General features: G+C 41.0%; 1 protein-coding gene across 2 annotated transcripts in view; it reads right to left on the bottom strand.

Annotated features, from left to right (window-relative positions):
- The window catches only part of LOC146654018 (lissencephaly-1 homolog), a 39,969-nt gene that overhangs the window by 4,644 nt on the left and 12,362 nt on the right, over positions 1 to 22,963 (bottom strand). For both annotated transcript variants that reach the window (XM_085379378.1, XM_085379379.1), the window contains exons 3-9: positions 12,982 to 13,066; positions 8,830 to 8,904; positions 8,362 to 8,568; positions 3,695 to 3,863; positions 2,200 to 2,302; positions 1,827 to 2,055; positions 26 to 127 (exon numbers count right to left, since the gene is read on the bottom strand). In XM_085379378.1, the coding sequence (XP_085235504.1) occupies positions 26 to 127; positions 1,827 to 2,055; positions 2,200 to 2,302; positions 3,695 to 3,863; positions 8,362 to 8,568; positions 8,830 to 8,904; positions 12,982 to 13,066 (970 nt within the window). The remainder of the gene's footprint in view (positions 1 to 25; positions 128 to 1,826; positions 2,056 to 2,199; positions 2,303 to 3,694; positions 3,864 to 8,361; positions 8,569 to 8,829; positions 8,905 to 12,981; positions 13,067 to 22,963) is intronic.

Here is a 22,963-nt window from a genome sequence, read left to right as displayed (position 1 = left end):
CAAAAACTTCAAAAATGCTCCTCACCAGCGTCATAAGGCACATGCCAGTGCTGACATCCCACATCTTGATGGTTTTGTCTCTGGAGCCGGAGAGCAGGAAGGGGCCGGGCTTCCCACTCTTCTTGGACTGGTCGGGCAGAAGGGGAGGGGATTGAAATATTAGCTTTGTGTATAGTTCATTGTTTGTACTTTATGCGGAGTATCATACTGTACCCACTGTACCAGAACACAGAGAGCAGCCTAAATTAAACACCTCTGAGCGTTTGTGTTATACGTTTGCTGGCAACTAGTCTGAGAGCACATGTGCAAACATCTGTATAACAACAGCTGTCTCTCAGCCTGCAGATTCACCCAATTCCAACAACTACGTTGGCTTGTTTAAAACAAACAAACAAACCAAAAAAACCACAACTATTTAAAGAGTACTAAAAGTCAGCTTTTGTGAACACAGGTTAGATTGGGACGACTGCTGCGAGGGAGCATGTGTGTTTAGATTTGCGAGGCTACAATCAGACACACTGAAGATCATGAGGCAGGAGGACGGGCTGATTTTGTGTGTGTGACTGGCAGCACATGGCTGTATAGCGATGGCCGCCTCGTGGCTCAATCTCCTCGCCATCATCAGTCAAAGTCTTATTTGGTTTTGATATGTTTGAAGCTACAAATATTTTTCACTAGTGATGGTTACTTATCACACATAAACTGATCTCACAGTTTGTATACAATCCTGTTAACGATTAGGTTCACGTTATGATTCAACAGCTTTTAGATGCACCCGGAGCAGAAATAACTTGAAGTAATCGTTTTCTGTTTGACTTTATGAGTCTCACAAATTGCCATGGAGGAATTCTGGTCTTCTCTTCTTTACAATGTTCCTTCAGTTCATTGAGGTTTGCTCACCGGTTTATGCACAGCACTTCAATCCGGTCTGGACTTTAATCATTGCAACGCCTTGATTATTTTCTTTTGCAACCATCCAACCTTGGGCCCTTTGTCCTATTGCATGACCTGGTTTTAGCCAAGCCTTTATCTGTCATTCAGATTGCTTCACATCTGACTCTGGAATACTTTGGTATACAGAGGTCGTCTATATAACAAGTAGCTGCAAAACAACCTCAAATCACCACCCCTCCATTAATTCTAATGGAAACAGTAAGGCAGTACTGAGTTTTTCGTTTTTAAAAAAAAAAAAAAATACAGTTGTACCAAACTAATGCCTCCAAATATAATACATATAGATCCCAATCCCAATATATAGATCTGACCTCAGGTTTAAAATCAGGAAAAGAGGGAAAAACATATTGAACTGCAAATTCAAGTAATATTCACACCAAACAAGAAGTGATATTGTCTCACAGTATCTATGCAAAGAGGTGAACTGAGGCAAATTTGCATTAGTGAGAGTTAAAAATACTTAAAATTCAGGAAAAAATTCACACTGGGCTTCAGACTCTCGACTACGACTGTCGACTCTGCTGGTACGACCAACGCTCAGAAATGGAGGAAAAGCTTACGGCTGCTTTTTGTGGCCGGATACAGGTGTTAGAGTCAACTTCCATTTTATGTAAAGATAGGATGAACAAAAAAAATAAAGGAAAGCAATCCATGATGAGATATCACTGTGTCTTGATTCCAGTCACCTCCCACAAATGTTTACTTCTCTCACTGGCTGCTAGAAGGAAAGATTTCTGGGTTCTCAAACAGTGACTGTACTCATACAAGGCGAAACTGCACATTTGATGAGAACAAACCAACACATACACCAAAACCTGTGTGGACCTCGAGGAGTTTGGGAGAAATGAGACGTATCCGAGCAGATCTTTTACCTCCGAGCCTGTGGCGTCGAGGATGGTGGAGTAGGCACTCTCTGGTGCCCAGGAGATGCACTCCACCACATGTTCGTGCTCCCGCAGCTCAGCCTTGCATTCTTTGGAGGCCACTACCCACACGCGGACTGTCTGGTCGTTGGAGCAGCTGGCGATCAGCGTGCCGTCCTGGTTGGGTCGTACCATACGGACCCACTCCCTGTGGCCTGTGAAGGTCTTCACGCAGTAGCTAATGGACAAAAAAAAAAAAACATGAGAGCAGTTAGAAAGCTATCAGCGTGGCTGAAAATAGTTAAAACCCAACATCAAGCTTAAGTAAAAATAAATAACACACAATGGTTTAAAGAACAGCTTAAAGGTGTCTATTGCATACCCAGTTGCCACCTCCCACATTTTCATGGTTTTATCCCTGGAGGCAGAAATAATGTGATCTCCGTTGGGCATGATGGCTACAGACGAAACATTGTGGTCGTGTCCTGGAACACAGAAAAACAAACACAACAACAAAGATTCAGCAAGACCCAGAACCTCTGAAAACAGGCCCAACAGCACAAGCCCACATAACATCTAAGTCTGCTGTGAAATGTAATTTAATGATTTCAGACTGCAACACATGATCCTTTTAGTCTTTCTGCTTGCAATCTGACCACCAGAATGAAAATTTAGAAACATAAATGTATTTATTTATTTAAAAACACATGCTTAGCACCAAACAAAGCCCAAACACTGTTATAATTCACCAAAAAAAAGCTGACAAGCAAGAAAGCCAACATGCTGGAGCTTTGGCACTCATTTTTGTTAGACAGAGAATAAGAGACGCGTAATTACCTAAAGGCTGGCCATATTTAAGCTGCTAAATAGATGAAGACAACAGTAAGCATACTCTAAAAGGCCTGTGTGTGTGTGTGTGTGTGTGTGTGTGTGTGTGTGTGTGTGTGTGTGTGTGTGTGTGTGTGTGTGTGTGTGTGTGTGTGTGTGTGTGTGTGTGTGTGTGTGTGTACTTGCACATGCCACCAGGCTACAATAATGGGTGGCAACTACACAGAAAAGTGCTATCTAGCGCTGAAGAGGGTAATTAAGCTGCTGTCCAAATCGGCACTAATCTACTTCACCAGTTGGCCTCTCTCTCCCCCTCTCTTTGTGCGTGTGTGTTTCCACCAAGATATTTAAAATTTAAAATCGGAGGAGTGGATTAAAAAGGAGGAAAGGTTGAGTGAATTAAAAGAGGACAGAGATGGTAGTAAAAAAGAAGGAGGGGGAAAATGGTGGCTAACAGAAGTAAACAGCAGGCTCAGATTAATAAAGCCATTTCCGTTGGTGAGTTCTGTGCAGCGAACCCAGCTCGTCTGTTTATAGATGTGTGCTAGCAGCTCACTCTCATTTACATCAAAAAGAAGACCGGCAACCGGTGAAATCTGTTGCTCACTTGCACAAAAACGCAGGATTTGCAACTCCAGCATAAATTTAAGAATGCTTGAGTGGGTTTAGTCTGCTCACCAGGAAGGGCTTACACCCCCATCAAAAATAAATATTCTTTTATGTCTACTTCACAGACAGCCATCAGTGGCCACTTCAGATTCAAGGTTTGAAGATGAAAAGCATTGGTAAGGTGGTCCATTAACGAGCAGGGCCAGAGGACACATTTAAAATTATTTTTTAGGTTAAGAAGAGCTGAATCCAGAGCTAACTGTACTCCCGGCTTGGGTTGGTGCCAGTTGATGCACATCAAATGTGATAACAAGCAGCACGTGTAGCACCTGAGCACTGGAACCACACGGTGCGGAAACCATAACAAAGGGGATATAAAACGGCAGCAGCTGTGATTAAGGTCCACTAGAGAAAAGAAACCGACAGCTTCATCTTCTTACCACGCATGGTCCTGATGCACTCAAAGCCTTGGAAGTCCCACAGCTTGATGGTCATGTCTGCGGAGCAGGACACGAGCAGTTTGCCTGTGTGGTCAAAGGAGATGTCCTGCACTGAATCTGTGTGGCCCTTCAGCGTGCGTTCAAAGTCTCCTGTTTCATAGTCCCACACCTGATGGACAAAGCAAATCACTTTGTCAACATTAAGTTTGTATACCGCTGATACACTTCATTTCATCACACACCCAAACGTTGCATCGTCTGTAGCTCTGTGTTGTTGAAATTACAGTTACAACAATAAGACGCACTGATGGCAGAAGTCAAAGGAAGCACATACTGAATGCATTTTAGAGCTTGTGGCACCTTAGAGCTGCTCATCAGGGTCACAGTTTGGCCAGAAAAAAGCTAACACGTTACTGTGCCGAGTCTGAGTGTTGCAGACGGAGCACAGTATAGAAAAGTCTACTTTTCTAGCCTGAAAGCTGCTGCGTCTCTAGCTTTAAAGCAGACAGACGGTTTGTCACGAAGGGATAAACCCTTCTTGGTTCCTCTCCTGGGGTGGGGGAATTTTGGGGCAGACGGTGATGGGAGACCCCTACCATCACCTCCCCCATCCTCGTAGTTTCCTTTGCCCTCTTCCCATGAGGAAGCTACAGATGGCTGGGGGAGGTTGTCCTGGATGAATTCAGTGGTTCTCTCTCCCTCTTTTGTTGGATGTACACATTTCACACTCACACATATAACAGTACTCAGGAGCAGAGGCTAAAGCACAGCTATCCATTAACCTGTAACTCTACACTGAAAGACCGATGATTCAGACTGGCACTGATTAATAGCCTCCATTCTTTCAGTGAAAATATCGTAGATTTTTTTTAAATATCAAAGGCCGCTAATAATGTGAAGACTCTGTCCATGTGCTATTTGTGAGGAAAGCAATGAGAAAGCTCACACTTCAGTTGTTTAAATTACCCTGACATCCTGGTGGTGTACCTGAGCACACACAGAAGCATGATTTGCACGCTGTACACACATGAAAGGGTGTTATAGTTGCAAATTAAGAGAGATTTCTTACGAGCACAGCAGAAAAGGTGTCAGAGAACGTTCTGAGACGTTCCTCAGAGTGCTGTTTTTTATTTTTATTTTTTTATTTTATTTAAACCACCGTGATCATATTCAGGTGTAAAAACCCTTTTAAAAATTTTGAGTAGATTTAGTCGTTTTACAGCCCTCAGTTAACTCCTATTTTCATGTATTTTTTCCCAAACACATAATATTTTCATGTTATGGGTTTGGTTTCTTTGTTTTTTTTTTTTATTTAATTTTTTACAATTTTTGCCATGCAGAGATGTTACTTAAAATAAAGGGCAAACAGGATTTGAAACAGAAAAAAAAAACAACAAAACAGCTTACATCCCATGAAAAGATACAAGTACAGGGGGTTTCTAACAATGTACAACCCAAGTCAAAACTCTGATTCCTGGCTGGTTAGAGCCTACCAATAACATTTCCTGAGGTGGTCTTATGATCTGTCACAACGGCTGCAGATATTGGATTATAAAAGTACCTACACAGTGAAAAGTTACCTCCGGTCAGAACTTCCTGCATATAAAACATTTTGAGGCCCACCAAAGAAGTTTTTGCCTCTCACCAAACATGTGATGGAATTATTTAACCTTTTTTCCCCTCTATTCCCCTCTGGTATAATGGAATTAAATTTAATCAAGACGTGAGAGGTAAGGAAACACAGCTCTAAAGGGCTTAATGTGTGTGTGCAGTCTGACCTCCAAAAGCCCTCCCACCATTTACTGGCCCATAGCCAGCTTTTGTTATTGTACCATTAGCTTGGTAGTTTATGGTACAAAGTTTCAACTTGCCAGTAACATCAAGCAAAGTTACTGTTAATAACTTCAATAAATGGCATTAGAAAACATTTTAAAAACAGTCTCATTAAGAAACACTGATTTACTTAATTGCATTTATTCAAGCTTTGAATAAATTTTTACCTACTATACATTTTGTCATCATCCATTTTATTTTACTGAGTGTTCAGTGCTGCTTTGGGGATTAATAAACTAAAATATCATTTAAAAAATAAACTACAAAAGCAGAAAGATATTGAGCAGTCAGCACAAATGAAAATGAAGCTGCTTACTCCAACGATGAGCAGGCTAGTCAGCATTTTAAACATCAGTCAGTACCAGCTCTGTTTGCCCATTGAGCTGTTATAGTACAGTACAGAGCTGGAGAGGTATTTGCTGGTGCATGAAGATCACAAACCACACAAGGTAACATATGCATTTGAAATCAAGGCTGCATGTTAAAATACTACGAGGTTAGGAATACCTGCTTTTATCAAAATGATGGTTAGTACATCAAGAGCAAAATTCTGATGAAGCTGGTTTCCTCTATAAATGAAAAGGTTTCTGAATCAGTTGCTATAGAGGAAGTTAACTTCTTCGAGTAGCAGCAAACAGAAATGTGACTACAGTTAATGACCACAAAAAGGTTTACTGCTTTCTTTGTGGAGATTAAACAAATAAGACAAGGTGTTAATTAGTGAGCTTTTGAGGTGCTGTGAGGCAGATTAATCTCAGGAGAGAGCGCTACCCCACACTCCACCCCACCTCACCCAGGGTCCTCATGCGAAACCAAGCTAACATCTACTGCCTCCCACATGTTAACAGACGGCCTGATTATGAGGTCAGGCAGCTGACAAGATTCTCAGTCTGGCCTTTTCTGAGTAAAGGGGTCCGTTCCTTGTTAAAAAAAAAAAAAAAAAAAAAAATTAAACACAACGGGTTTAGGAGATGAAAAGTAGGACAAATGGGGGATTCAAAGCAGGGTGCAGAGAGTGGAGGTGACAGGGAAAAGATTCGCCTGAAATCAGGGCTCAGTTTTAAGATTTGGGCCTGGGGCCTCCCTGCTCCTGAGGGAGGGACAGCTGATGGCATGGAGTCATGGTGGGGCAGCTAATGGTTTAAGTGGAAGATGAATGCGCCAGGATGCTGAGAGGAGGGGGTGCAGTGGGGGGAGCGAGTTGGAGGGCGGGGCTGGAAAAGGAAGAAGATGCCAAAACGGAGTGAGAGAGAATTCCCTGCTGCGTGGGTGCAGCCAAGGAGGCGATGTACAAATGTCTGTTATTGTCTTATGAATAAAATATACAGATAACAAACAGCTCAGCGGAGTATTGGCATTGTTCAGTGAAGCAGTGGAGAAACGCAGCTGCAAAAATAGCCCAGAGACAGAACACAGAGTTTATATAAAGGAATCCACGAATAAATACAAGACACAGAGACAGATACTCGTATAATCCAGAGTATATCTAGCAAGGAGAGTCAAAGCAGTAAAGGGAAAGCTAAGGGAAGCATCATCCAAAGAAGAGAACAAAAGGTGTTTGAGTTAAAAATGCCACCAAGCAGGCTTTAAATTAAAAGACAAAAAAAAAAAAGAAGATAATTTTTAAATCTCTAATCAGGAGGAGGTTACTGCTGTAATACTCTAAAGTCAGGGTAGATTGTACCACCAAGTCCAAGAATGCAGATTCTGTTCATGTGTATTTTGATCACTGGGCCAAATTACTTCTTCAGTCTCCATAAAAGCTTTTTTTTTTTAATGTTTTGACAATGAAAAAATGTAAAAAGGCCACTCAATACATGAATGCCTCTTTTCACTGCCTACAATGCAAACATATCTTGTGAAAGGAAAATGCCATGTTTAAAAAAATAATTTGTTTTTGGACACCAAAACCGTTGAAATGAAAGAATTGAACCCATCCTCTACACTTTAAAGACAGCTTACATTAAGCACAAAGTGAAAGAGCAAAACTGGACCGATAAAACAAGGTTATAAAGCAATTTTTAAACACTGATTTATGCTGCATGCATCTTTACCTCTGATATGAGGAAGCTCCCAAATCAGACACACAAACCACTCATGGAGTCATTTTTTGGGTCTTTGAAGCCATGATATACATGCAATATTGCATTTGAACATTTCTCACAAGCGTAAATGCCTGTTTTAGTCCAAACATCATGAATTAAAACATTAGCATACTCAAATATTACCCATGCAGAGCGACAGCTGTGCCATCTGTGCATGCTGGGAATAGAAGGCATCAAACACTGAATAACTGGATTTGTAGAAATTCTTCTAAAAGATGTGACACTAAACAAAATGCACATTTTCTCAACAAAGTGCACATCCACTGCTGGGATACCCATACCAGTCTACTTAACACAACTGTCTTTATTACTCTCCTTTTAAACTAAATAATTAACAGAGCTTAAAAATCCAGCTCCACTAACACAGTTTGAGACCATTTCTTAAACTTTGATTAGTACGATGCTTGAATTTAGAGACATATATACTGAAGACAAAACTGTCAGTGTTTTTATCCCTGGAAAGCTTAAATGTTCTGAACTCATCATAAGACTCACTGGGGCCACCATCAGCAGCTATGCTGAGCAGAACAACAAACATCAGTAGATCAGGGTTATTGGATCATGTGCAAAGGGAGAGCACAGTCCTGCAGGGCTCCATTAAAAACTTCAAAAGTTATTTAGACTGTTATGTGCAACCTGAGCCCCGAGACAAATTTGTCAGTGAAATCACCTACTGCAGATTTTATCTGGAAACTCTTGGCTCTTCGACTTGAAACCAGCAGGACTGACCTTTATTGTTGCGTCCTCAGAGGCTGACACCATGACGCTGAAGACGGGGTGGAAAATTACACGGGTGACCGGACTGCGGTGGCCACTCAGCGCATACTTTTCTGGTGGGCGTGGGATCCACTCTTTGGGGTCACGCTTCTGAGTAACGGGCCCACCCAGAGTGAGCTCATCTTTAGCTTCGTTTAGTTTGGATTCAAGCTCCATCACCTAGCCAGAGAGCACAGGGACAAAAGCTGGTGAAGCATATTGAAATGTGCATTTAGGAGATACGGGAGAAGGATCATGGATTCACGAGACTATTGTTTGTGTTTAAGTTAGTATTTTACATCAACAGTGGTGTCATTGCTTTGTTTGACAGACTTCATTTCAGTGTTAACAACTGCTTGAGCACCAATATCACGAACCTTTCACAAGACTACAATCCCCACAAGCTTTCTTTGAGGAGGGAAAAAAAAAAACCTCACAAACCTTCTTTTGTAATCTGATGACTGAGGTCCATTTTTTTTCCAAAAGGCCAGCGTACTTCTTATCCAGTTCTTCATTCTGGGGAGAAAAGTGTGAGGGGGGTATCAGAAAAACTGGCAAAGAAAGTCAAAATCGTGGGCTTAGCATAATCGGTGAGGAGCATGTTGTGTGTGTGCGCGTGTCAAGGGTGGGTAGGGGCATAGTGAGATCTGGCTATAGTTAGAAAAAAGAAAAAAGAAAACAAACAACAACAAAAAACCCCAAAAAGGTAGGTGTGTGTGTGTGTGTGTGTGTGTGTGTGTGCGCGTGTCAAGGGTGGGTAGGGGCATAGTGAGATCTGGCTATAGTTAGAAAAAAGAAAAAACAAAACAAACAACAACAAAAAAACCCCAAAAAGGTAGGTGTGTGTGTGTGTGTGTGTGTGTGTGTGTGTGTGTGTGTGTGTGTGTGTGTGTGTGTGTGTGGGGGGGGGGGGGGGGGGGGGGGATTATTTACACACCCTTCACAGGCCAAAACCAACTGCAGGACACTGCCAACCTACTGTATGACAAACACACACGCGCGCGCGCACACACACACACACGCACGCGCACACACACACGCGCGCGCACACACACACACGCGCGCGCGCGCACACACACACACGCGCGCGCGCACACACACACACACGCGCGCGCGCACACACACACGCGCGCGCGCGCACACACACACACACACACACACACACCCCAAGTCCAAATCCTCCTCACACAAGCTAATCTCCTGCAGACAAGAAAGGCTTACAGCCTCACAGCCACACACCCGGTCCTGGAAGCAGTGGTAGAAGTTAACTTGTGGCAGACTGAAGCCTGATTCCACCTGCAGGCTTATTCCTCGAATTGGACTCTACCTTTTACGTAACTGGCTTCATGGCACAAACAGGCAACGGAGGAAACAAAACACTGTAGTGTCGCTACATATGCACCAAAGGTTAAATACCATATATGTAGAGGTTGACAGTCTCACAGAGCATGTCTTTAAAAATCTTTATTAGAAAGGCCAGCAGTGGTATGACTGAAATAGGCGGCTTGTGGCAGAGATGAGGTGCAGACCAACCAGGGATTTATTCACCACACACAACAAAATAAATTATGTTGGCCCAGTGGTGGCACGTGGTTCCAGCAGCACTCTTTGATGCTAATTACCAGCGTTTTATAGACTGCTACCAATTAACCCACAAGCCTTATCATTTTATAGGATTACATACAGCAATAAACAAACTTATCACAGCTTACCTAATAGCCTTATGAATTTTCTACAAATTACATCAAGTAAATGTTAAAAATATTATTTTCTGCAATAATTTTGTTTGAAAACATCAAACAATAAAACATGACACACCCCTTTGAGTGTATTCTCTTATACACATAGTGTCAAAGTTAGCTCTGTGCAAATACATCCTGTTTATCAAAGTAACGATGCATAGGGTCATTAAATGCCTTTAAAAAAATAATAACAATAAAAAAATAAAAAAAATCTCTCTCATGACCTTCAGTTACACTAGTCAAAGAAAATCAACAAATCTTTGCGATAAAAACTGAAATCGAGTAATATTTGACATAAACTAAGGATTAACTTAGAACTAAAAATAAGTGTGGACAAAGCTTCAAGTTACTGCAATACAACTAAAAATTTAACTCTTAAAATGAATGAAAATAACAGTGAAACAAAAACAAACAACAAGCAAACAGCATGCTTTAGTGCACGTTTAGAGAGACTGGGATGTCTGTGAGACATGAAGTGTTGTGTTTGTATTATTAATGTAAGAAGTTAGAAACAAGTATCATATCCGTGGAGAAAAAACCCCCAAACAAAACAAAACACCACCCGCATTCTAAAAATAAGAAAAACCCCAAACTAACAAAAAAACCACACAAAACTAAACTGAAACAGGCAAACTTACTCTAGAAACTAAAGGGGGAAAAAACTAATCAAAATGCATAACCATAATAATAACCAAGCAGAGCATTTTATCTTTTTTTCTGAAATATTATTTAAAGTGTATTTAAGTTTATGCTAAAGTAAATCTGAAGTGTTGCTTTGTGTTGCCTCGCTCTATAAACAATGCAACAGTTTTGGAGGACTCTATGCACATCCATGCCTTTAGGGCGCAAGTACCAAAGCATCAAAAACCCACACTGACAGACAGCCACGGGTGTCAGTGAGGGAGAAAATTAGCAGTGCGCTCCAATTTCACAGCCCCCTACTCAGCCGTGTCTGTTTCCAGACATCCTGGAGGTGTGGAGAGCTGCAGGTGATGTCGAAGCCTATATTTAACACGTTTCAGTGGCAAGAGGTGATTCCTCAGGGCTACAGGAGGTGTTAACAAGAAAGAGAGACAAAGACATGTACGGAGCCCTGTGAAGAAATCGAGCAGATCTATCTCAGATGGACTGAGTGGGGGAACCCAGTTTGGACAAGTCTGCAATCATCTAATCTGCCATCTGCCTGGACAACACACACACACACACACACACACACACACACACACACACACACACACACACACACACACAGTGCCAGACTTCACTTCTGCCTACCAGCCAATTGGCAGTGGCTAATAAAAAGGCGTGCACATGTTTATCTGTGCATGCAGGTATGTATACTTTCCTTCAAAAAGGCAAGAAAATACTGGAGCATGACCTACATTAATTATTCCTACCAGTGCACTCAGTCTGTCATGACATTAACTTTAAACTGCTTCTCAAACATCCACAAAGAGCCACACCGAGGAACACTTAATTCACCAATAAGAACAAAACCCAACCACACTTTAAACGCATTAAAAGAAAAAAGGTAACATACTTAACAGTCCTAAAAAAAAAAACAATAAAATGTTTTTTTTTTTAAATGCTTCATCTGTTTAGCCGAGTCCCGTCAAGGTGTGTGTGGCCGATACCCAAAAGGCTGCACCAATCCCTCTGTGCCATTCATCCATTATTCACCCTGCTTCCAAAGGCCTGTCACGTGGAGATCAAGTGGGAGAATGACAGATGAAGACACAGAAGAGAGGGGAGTGTGGTGTCATGTGAAGGCAATGGAAAAGAAAAGGTGCCACAAGGCAGAAGAGCAAGAGTGAGATGAGAAACGCTCTCAGGTGAAGAGAGCTTTAAACAAATAAGCAATAACATGGCAAACACTACACAATAAGCTCTAAAGGGCACATATTTTATTTTAGGCTCCTTACTACACTCCGTATTATGTGGAAAAAAAGATGAATGAGTTTTAAATGACAACTAACACAGGTGACTGACTGGTGTTTATTGATTTAACCTACAATAAAATGACAATTACTCAAAGTCATACTTTTCTTGTGGTTCATGTTGCTAATTTTAAGTTACTGAACACCCCAGACTGAAGATGCTTGACCTTTTCAACACGCACCCCTAAATCCAGCCAAGCAGTGAAGTCCCACCTCTTCCACTGTGAGTGCTGGATTCACATTTCTTAATTACATTAGATGTTTGGTATTTTTGTCCCAATGCATACATTATAAATAAATAAAACAACATTACAATTCACACCTGTCTAAAACAATGTCAACATAAACTGAACTTTATGTCTGGTTTGTTTTATGCATTGCTCCTAATGCTATAGCTACACCAGAAAATTCACACTAAGCAAGAAGAGGAAAGGCACATCGAGGAAAAGAACATGACCCAGATGTTGTTTTTAGGGGCTGACACAAAAGAAAAAAAATGTAAGTGTAAGTGCGGCACCACTAACTCTCCACATTCCATGAGTGTCCAAAACACTCAATATAAGCAACATAAAAATAAGACTTCAGGGCCCAACATTTGTGATAGGTGTGCCTAATAAAATGGTGACAGAAGGAATTAATACATTCATATTTCATCAGAAAGGAGAACTATTAATGTTTTTTTTTCAAAGTATATATGTTAATATATATTAATTTAAATAAAAAAAGGCTTGCAGCACAAGCCACACCAATCAGACAGAGCATCCTGACCAGGAGCAGGTGCTCCAGGTCACACTCCTGAACATACTGACAAAAATGTTCATGATGGGAAATAAAGTGGAAATCAACACCTACTGTTTGTTTAAATTGGTCTGATTGGCTGTGTGGATGTATGTGTCTGTCCTTAATCTACTCACATTATCCAATTCCGCCTCCTTCTTGAAGGTGGAGTATGCTTCTTCATATCCATTGGAACGTAGATAATCGGCTATGGCTCGATTTCTGGAAAACAGACAAAGAGGAACCATAATTAGTCGTTCCTGATTAGCAGACAAGATAGTAGTTAAGCTGCCACCAGAAACGACGATGCAAGTAATGAAGCTGCATTCAACAGGGTGAAACAAAGACAGAAAAATCATCAGGTTCAGGAAACGTGCCAGACAAAGACACTTTATATGCTTTTCACACTCCCAGACTGTTATCATACTATATAATAATAAAAATGCTTACTTAACACTACCAATAGAAAAATACACACTCTCCTCACTCACTCTTACACTCACACACGCACACCCACCCCTCTCCACCCATCTGACAAAAATTGAGAACATATCTGTCTGGCTTCTATAATGAGCTCTTGTTGCTGTGGGCAAATAATGGGAATGGACGACTCCCCCGTCGTGTACATATAGGGAAAATGAAAGCCAGTGTACATCCCACCATCACCTACTTGCACAGAGAAGGAAAACAGAGAGAAATCATGGAGGTGGGAAGGAATAACCCCTGTGACCTCTACGAGCTTCTGGCTGTTGTTATTTTAAAAACAGTCGATCTCCTGAGTTTAAGAACCAAATCTGCAGATGTTCAAAGACACCAGATCTTTTGAGCAAGACGGCACAAAAGGTGGTGTGAGGATGGTGACAGCAGTGCACAACAGTCCTACTATTTCAAATATGTGAAGAGAGATAGCTAGATAGGAAAGACAATAGAGTAGTGAGGCAGAGCAGGGACAGAGGAAGCTACCTTCATTCTTCCTGTTTTTGTCTTCTAGGGAAACCCAAAGACCCCTGTGGGGCACACGGCAAACGTACACATGCACACACGCACGCACGTCTGGTTCATGACTGCAGCCTCAGCAGCAGTTCAATTTACCAAGAGTTATTAATGAGGTTCAAGTCAGTATCAAACAGTTCGCCTTTTTATTTTCCACCTAATTAGACTCTCAGGAGGGTGCACAACAAAAGTGGATTATATATTTAAATTCTTCCACTTGGTGATTTTGCAATTTCAATTGTAATTTGAGCCTGAGCATAATTTAATGTTCTTGTGGCAACTACCAGTTTAACTGCGACAAAGCAATTTGATAATGTTTTAATCAGACCTTCATTTATTATCCAGTACAGCTCCACTTACAATGTGGACACTGCCATGCAGGTGTTTCATTGTGTTTTACTATTGAGGTGCTGTACAGACATTTGATTCACTACTGAATAAATAGTCACTGCTTGTCTGACCCATTCACCGAAGTTTCCCACATACTCATGTTTGGTTTGTGTGTGCACTTGTACTTGGTTGATGAGTGCATGACTACATGAATGTTCTTCACCTGGTGGAGGTGAAGAAGCCTCAGCCAAACTCTAAACCATCAGCAAGCCTGCTCTCTTCAGCATTAAACTGGGAACTGCGGACATTTTTGAGCAAGCAGCTGAAGTTCCCAGACCATGTGACACCAACCTTCTTGAGGCCAGGTGTTTTACACACACAAGCTTCTTCCAAGCAGGTCCTTCTATTTAGCCTCACAGTTTCCCAAGAATATTGCATGGAAAAAGCAAACGAATGCATATGGCTGAAGTACTGAGAACTGACAAATCAGTGCCGGAGGAGCGGCTGGAGAATGTACTGTGAGCCCATAGAAGTGGGATGCTGATGTTTAGCTGCCTGCTCCCTTTGTAAGACCTAGACCTTTTTTGGCATCAGAGGTGCTGCAAAGGTGAAGGCCATCAAATCTGTACAAAGGGCCCCCAGGTGAATTTGAATCAAAAGGTCCAATGGTGGGTCAATGCTGCTGGGAAACAAGTCTGGGCCTGATTAATCCTGGCTGGGTCACCTTAGCAAGGGGAGACCAGAAACCCCCGATGATCTCAGGATAGAACAGCAATGTGTCCCACCACATCTATGAATGCATCTAGAAACCATCACTGCTAGACCTCAAATTCTAAAGACACAAATTTCCATTATACTGTGTTCAATAAGCCTGTCCATTTAAAGTTTGACTTTGCAAGCATAAATTAGAAGAACTGATCAGCTTCTATTGCTACAATTTTTTCAAGTATTTTTTCATTAATAGCATATGTTATATTTATATTAACTGAATTGCCCACCTAAACTCAATGAGCAACAAAAAAAAGCGCAAAGCTCATGATCAGGCAAGTGGCAAGGCAAGTTTATTTATTTAGCACCTTTCAAACACTGAAATCACTAAATGTGCTTTCTAAGATTTTGGGGGGGGGGGGAGAGAGAGACCTTTCTTCAGGGTCAATTTGGATTTGTGTTTTCTTAAACCTTTTCCAGCTCCACCTTCAGTCTTATATCACCTACCTACCAAACCAAACAAAGACCAATATAAAACTGAACCGCCTTAAAAAGAAATGCAAATTTCTTTAAACTTATATACAATATTTTCTGGGTCCTCCTGCTCCCTTGGACACCATTTATGCCAGGAGATGCCAGACAAGCTGTCAGGCAGGCGCTGCTTTGAGGTGCCAATGTGACGGGGGTGTGGGGGGGTACAATCTGTCAGCCCAGCCTGTGCCCCCTGCACCCTCTCGGTCAGGGTTGAGCACAGAAACCCGCTTCTCTCTGCCCACCAGAATCCTTGTGACAACAGGCCCAGACCTTATTAAGGCTCAAGGTTAGCAGGAGGTTATCTACTCCTCTGACAGCCTGTTCAAAGCCTAGAAGACAACCAAAGGGAGGGGGGAAGCACAAAGTCTTGAGTATATAAGCAGGTGAGGAGGAGAAGGAGCTGAGGCACAGAGGATGCCTTTGATATGGTGATTGATGTATCCATGATCTCTATCGCACCACAAGAAGGTGCAGAAGGTCACTTATTTATATGTAAACCATCTGGTGGAGCAGGACTGTGCATTTGACGTTCCACACAAATCTCTGGCAATTATGAAAAGACTTTTGTCTTTAGCAATGGTGCTCTCATTCAGACCTTTGTAGAGTGGAGTGAGTGGGTCTAAAGGAATTAGGTCTCCTGCATTTATAGCAAAGCATCACACTTTCCAAAAGGGTGCAGCTACATTAGTTGATCTTAAGACGAAAATAATGGAAATACAGACTTTCGTCAGCAAGACTAGTGAAATCAATTTAGCTGTTAACAAACACTTCAGTTTCAGATTATTCTTTAAAGTTTTACAAACACACAATATTTAAAATATTAATTTATTGCGTTAAATGATCATGATCAATATTGGAGCAGGATATCTCGGAAAAAAAAGAAAAAAAAGAATGACAAATAACTAAGAACAAACAGCTACACAGCCAGACGAATGAACAAAGGGAGGGATGACACCCACCCACCCACACACACACACACACACACACACACACACACACACACAATCAGAAGTGGTCAACAGAGAGCCACACTGCTCAAATCAGTCATTGACATAGGGGATGCAGAGCTGACGGCTGCCACTTCACACTGGATGTGCCAAATAAAAAAAAACAAAAAAAACAAAACAAAACGAGTCTTTAACCATCTATAATCCTCATGACTGTGATGAAAAGAGAATGGGGGAGAGAGAAAAAAAAATGGGGAGGTGTACAAATATCAACAGAAGGAGAAGAGAGTTTCCATGGTTACAAGCAGCCCACAGCTAGATGACTCGATAAGGAGACAGTGAGAAAGAGGGCAGGGCGAGTAACGTGGCCAGCCAGGCCAGAGAGAAGTGAGGAACAAGAACAATAGATGGCCTGAAAGCCTGCACTGGAAGTCCCTGCTTCAGTGAGATCTCCGTGATGACATCAGGGGATGAAATACGAGATTAATCACTCAAACTATTCAGAAATTCTCACACCAGCATCTGCTTACAAGTGTTAGCAATCTAGTGTCATTAAGCAAAAGCCTACGCAAGCCTCACGTGGGTTATAATACTAGCATGCTTCATCAGACCTCTACGCTTTCTTAGGCGCTACAAACGCTTGATGGTCCCAGAAGAAAAGCCTGTGATGCAGAGAAGAAAAACAGGGATGAGAGGAGGAAGAGATGCATGACCTCATCCTTCTGAGAAGAGAGGGAGTCAGGCATCCAGCTCGTCTGCCAGTGACATCACTTCCTCGCAGTTCCCACTCCACTTTTGCTTCCTTTTAGAAATGAGAAGCACGAACACAGCCTCCCCTGAAGCTAAACTAAATCAAACAAATAAAGCAGATTGTTCAATTACCCAATATTTATTGCTCTCATTTAATATTTTTATTAAAGATTTATAACACCGCTGTCAGCATACTAACTAAATAATACTGCACAGAAAGATTGTCGCTCAGGTTTTAAATGAAAAATGCTGGTCTATGAGCCCAACATTAACTTCGCCATGCAGTACGCTGGACGTTAGCAGGACAGCCAAAACAATAACAAACCAACAGGAAAGAAAGAGCAGTTTGGGGGTATTTCCCAGCTCCTCTAGACAAACAACTTTTCTTTGTTTGCTAGCTTTTCACTTGACTGCAAACAGTAGTCAAATTACACAACGTGACTAAAGTCTCCTCACTTGTTTAGCTTCACTTGAGACATTATATCAAGGTTGTTGGTAAAGTGCAATGCTGGTTGGGAAGCTTTTATTATACCCATTAGCGCTACACATGATGTGAATGTGCAGGAAAAGGAGAAAGCAATATGACTGTAAAGTAGGGCAGGGCAATATGGCCAAAAATATTTATCACAATATATATTTTAAAATTTGCAATAATGATATAACTGATGATATAATAATCGTGGCAGCCCTAATTGACACAAGACAAAATACTTTACAACTCCACAACTTTATTAGTGCAAAAAAAACCCAAAAACAAACAAACATCAGTGTATTTTCACTTAAACAAGCAGCTGTTTTTTTATGTGCATTAAAGCTATACACAAATTTAACAGTGGAAATGCAAATTCCTTGCTGACAGTTTAACCAAAAGGCATTTCCAGTGGAAATGGGCCGACATCTCCTGAGCATAACCATGTATAATATCCACAAAACTTAAAAAGAGGTTTTACACACAATACGGTAATATTATGTTGAAGCACAGTACGTATTACTCCGCAAGGCTCCGCCTACGATAGCCGTAATGCTCCGACAATCCATCAAGCGGTGCGGGTTTGTAGCTTAGCAAAGTTCTGTTGTTAATTCTGGCTCCTGATTTTTCAGATCAGACTAATGTTCTTTAGATTATTAACTAGTTTAGTATGAAAAACTGAACGCAACACTCCATAAAGCACGTCATATATAAATGTGTGGCTATCATTTAATTTATTGACATGCCCAGTGATTACAGCAGAGCATAGAAATTAATCAGCCAACAAACACCCTCTTGTTAAGGCACAGATTAGAATACATTTAACCTACAATGCACCACACACTACACAGCAGCTCCATTAGCTACAGCTGGTTGAACAGGATGTTGCCCCCCTGCTGTATAACCACAAAAAACCCTCACAAAGGAATATTTCCATTTCTGTCTACGGGCCCGTTTGCATTTCAAGACTCCTGATAAATATTTAACAGACCACAGCTCAGGTCTACACTTTGAAAAATATCTTAGCATATTCAAAATTCACTTTACCCTGGATTTCATATTGCAATGTTATGTTCTTCAAAAGACAGCACAGCTCTTTGCTATGTGCATCTCAACTAACGCTGCATCTCAACTGGACTTTTTCTGGCATTCTGACTGCTACTAAAGGTGAAAGAGGCTGTGTCAGTGGTTGGTTTGTCTGATGATGATCACTGTGCAAACAGCAAAGACATTGGTTGCATCACCACACAGCACTGCCCTGTTTTTTATGATTAGTGTTTATATTAAACAATAAGGCTGCGGGCAATTAGCAACATGAAACAGAATTGCAGCAGTGGTCTAAATTTGCCTTTAATATTAAATGAGGTGATAACTTCTCAGTGAGAACTTTAACTAAATAAATAAATAACAAGATTGCATAACTTCCCAGCTAAATCTAGCTCTATGAAAATCGCTCTATTCCTCTTACTTGACTGATAAAGAGCTCTGGGCTTTGGTTGGCACCTTCAGGCAATCACCACCCTTGTTTTTCCAGAAGCAGGGCTTTGTCTGTCATAGAAAGCTTTTCAGACCACCTAAGGGTTTTTGTTTTAAACCAAGTAAACACAATAAGACATCTATCTATCAACATAAAAACAACAAGCACATATATAAATATAGAGCCTATATACAACATATTAATGGCTTCAACTTTAAAGAGGATAAAAAGGTCAAACAAAGAAGAGAAAACACTCCAATCGGGTAAACTCCCCCCTCTCCAAGTCTGCAGTGAGCAAATACCAGTAACACCGACATGCAGATGCAAAGATAAACAACTTGCACATGAAGATGTATGCACATGCATGAAATGTGCTCCCAAAAGTGATTTAGTTTATCACTTTCCATGTTGCCTTTAATACTTATATTCGATTCACACTAACTTGAACACTATATTAAAGACTGTTTGGCTATACCTCATTCTGTTCTGTAAAGGTCTACTTTTTCCTTCAACACACAGACAGGGGTAACCATTTCAAAGAAAGGACCAGTGTTGGGAACACTGCTCTAATGGGTGTGACTGTGGGGCAACAGCACAACGTATATACGTCAAGGGATCAAACGCAAGTGAAAAACCCCAAAAAAGCCAATAAGGGCTTTGAGCTTTGTTTCATAACTACAATGAAGACAGTAGCTGAAAAAACATGATTCAACACAACTACTACTATTAGTACTTACAATTTCTTTAAAATAATAATCCATCCTCCCCAAACCTAAAATGGTAAGGCCTCTGAAAGTCAGGGAAACCCCAGAGAAAAGCCCCCAAAGGCAGAAATACCCCTTGACAGATTTCCATCTTTGTCATCACAAAGCCTCTGAGAAGGATGATGATCACAATGCAGTCAGCGTGAGTGTGAAACAGGTAGGGGAATGGGTTTTTTTGTGGGGATTATCATTTAAGCCATGAGAAAAATCCAAGGAGAAAAACCCCACTATACTGGAATTCAGAAAAGAAGAAGGTTCTAACATCATTCTATATTTATCTATTTATTTTAAGTAAATGTCGACTTTAGACATTGACTTTCCTTTGTGCGTTTCTGTGGGTGTGTAGAAGCAGATGGCTTTTAAGATCAAAAGCAGCATGGGTGTGGAAACCAGGTGTCTATGTTAAAATAAGAAAACAAAAGCAGGGGTTTTTTTTCTTCTATAATGGGTGTGGCATATACACATTTTCTGTCAAACAGCGATGGAGTTTTGTTGACTGAGCTGAAGCCAAAGTCAAACTTTCTTTAATCCAGTGAGGCTGTGCATAATTCATCCTTGGATAAACACAGAATAAAGCCAGACACAACATAGGTGACAGAGACACACATGGCACTTAGAGAGCCCTCCATTTAAATCTATGGGAGAATTCTGGTGGTAGAGGTCTTGAGCCACAAATCTGTCTTACTTAGGAATGTACCTTGGATTTGAATAATTATTATACTACTAATAAATATGATGCATTATGAAGACGCACTGAGAAAGGTCTGGCTGAAATGAAATACAAGTAATGAGGAAACCAGGGAGGGACTATAAAGAAAATTAATGCTGACTCTCGACAGTAAAAGTCTAGGTAAACTAAACCACTGGAAACTCCAATGAGCAACCGATCGAGGTTTCAACCAACTGAAACTGTCTTAACTAGCTTAATTGATAAGAGATGATGGTCCACAAAACAAGGAGTGCTGTCATGCAAGCGCAAAAATCTGATTGACACACCCGTGCACCAAACTGTGTTCAGTTCCCTGAGAACCAAAAGAGAGGCTGGAGAACCTCCTGCTCACTACTACCACCACCATGGAGGGGAGAGGAAGAAAGAGAAAAATAAATAAATAAATAAATAAATAAATAAATAAATAAATAAATAAATAAATATCTGTCACGCTCAACACTTATCTACTAGCAAAATACAACTTCTCTGGACCCAACTTGGGGAGAACGAATGCAATAAGTTCAATTAATGAAAAAGGAAGGACCTTTGACTTATAAGCCACAAATCTGTACAGTAACACTTAAAACTGACAAAAAGTGCAAAGGCTAACTGATTTAAGCGACACGCAATCAATCTGAACCTCTCGTTTAGCTTGCACAGCTATGTTTAAATATGCACCCTCTAAATTATTCGTAGTCATGTGATGTTGCCCATTGGTTTGCGAGGCTCCATCTGAAACGCATACTGTGCATTTTGACTGTCACCAAACCAGACATGACAAGCACAGTGGTGGATATCAGAAGGTAAAAAGGTAACCTGCCGTGAACCCTATCACCTTACCTGCCTAGTAAATTAGTTGCCAAGCAGGAATGTTTCTGGAAACTAAATTACTCAACAATTAAACAACAGGATACAGATCAGACTGATTAATCAAAAAGTGACAACACACTGAAACATTGGTGACAACTAGCAAGGGCAGCAATATCAACTGGACTAGTCATGCACATCTTCAGCGGGGAATCTTTGAAAGGCCTATGACATCACCTACATAACTGGCTGATGTCATTGATTGTGTTGGTGCATTATGTGTTAACTGCTGTGTGGTCATTCGTGATGTGTGTGAATGTTAGAAAGTGCTTACATGTAGAAAAAAAAGTGCTTGAATGACAGGTGAATGAAACATGTTATATGAAAAAAGGCAATGATAAGAAAAGGGAATATCGCAATAGAATATGGGTAAAACGTGCATGCGCAGTGCCTTTGTTTTCATACGCACATGGCGGAAAAAGCATGGCGGTGGCAGAGAATGAGAAGGGCGAAAGCGGATCGTTAAATAAAACAGATGAACCAGAATTGGTTTGTAAAAATGGTGCAACTTCAGTGATGTTGAACTGGTTTGGTTTTTGTCCGTCAGATACACATGAAAGCACAATTTGTGGTAGTGCATGCTAGCGGGCCGTCATTATTACAGTGTTTTTTGGAAAATAAGGTGTACTTAAAATCCTTTAATTTTCTGAAAAATCGACAGTGCCCCTTATAATCCGGTGCACCTTATGTATGAATTCTGGTTGTGCTTACTGACCTCAAACCGATTTTATGTGGTACACGGTGCTCAAAAATCTGTCAAAAAATGTTTTAGTACGACTAAGCTACAAACCCGTACCGCATGATGGATTGCCGGAGCATTACAGCTACTGTAGTCAGGAGCCTCGCGAAGTAATACGTACTGTGCTTCAACATAATATTACCGTATTGTGTGTGTATAACCACTTTTTAAGTTTTGTGGATATTATACATGGTTATGCTCAGGAGATGTCGGCCCATTTCCACTGGAAATGCCTTTTGGTTAAACTGTCAGCAAGGAATTTGCATTTCCACTGTTAAAATTTTGTATAGCTTTAACCCACATAAAAAAACAGCTGCTTGTTTAAGTTAAAAATACACTGATGGGGTTCTTTTGCACTAATAAAGTTGTGGAGTTGTAAAGTATTTTGTCTTGTGTCAATTAGGGCTGCCACGATTAGTCGACTAGTCACGATTACGTCGACTATCAAAATCGTCGACGACTGATTTAATAGTCGACGCGTCGTTTGAAGCTTTGTAAGATCCCAAAAGACGCAGGAATTAGTAGCAGGATTTAAGAGTGTAATAACGGACTGAAACAGAAGATGGCAGCACTGCATGTACAACGATGCTAGCTGCCGTTAAACCCCGAAGAAGAAGCTGTGTCCCAGAATTCATAGCGCGGCCCTGCTCAGTTTCCAACAATGGCGGCAGCTAATTAGTTTTAACTTTACTCTTATTATTCTTTCTGGGTCACAAAATACACGTTTAACATATTTTTAGGCGAGAATGTAGCTGTGGAAACCTCAAATATCTGCTCAGTTTATCAAGACACCGCATATTTTCAAAAGCGCTCCGACGTTTTCGGAGACGTC

The sequence above is a fragment of the Rhamphochromis longiceps genome, linkage group LG14, assembly GCF_057381845.1.
Source record: "Rhamphochromis longiceps isolate RC_006_pf linkage group LG14, R_longiceps_female_GT1.1, whole genome shotgun sequence".
Classification (NCBI taxonomy): domain Eukaryota; kingdom Metazoa; phylum Chordata; class Actinopteri; order Cichliformes; family Cichlidae; genus Rhamphochromis; species Rhamphochromis longiceps.
The sequence above is the reverse complement of the archived record's forward strand: the minus strand, read 5'-3'. Positions and strand labels throughout refer to the sequence as shown.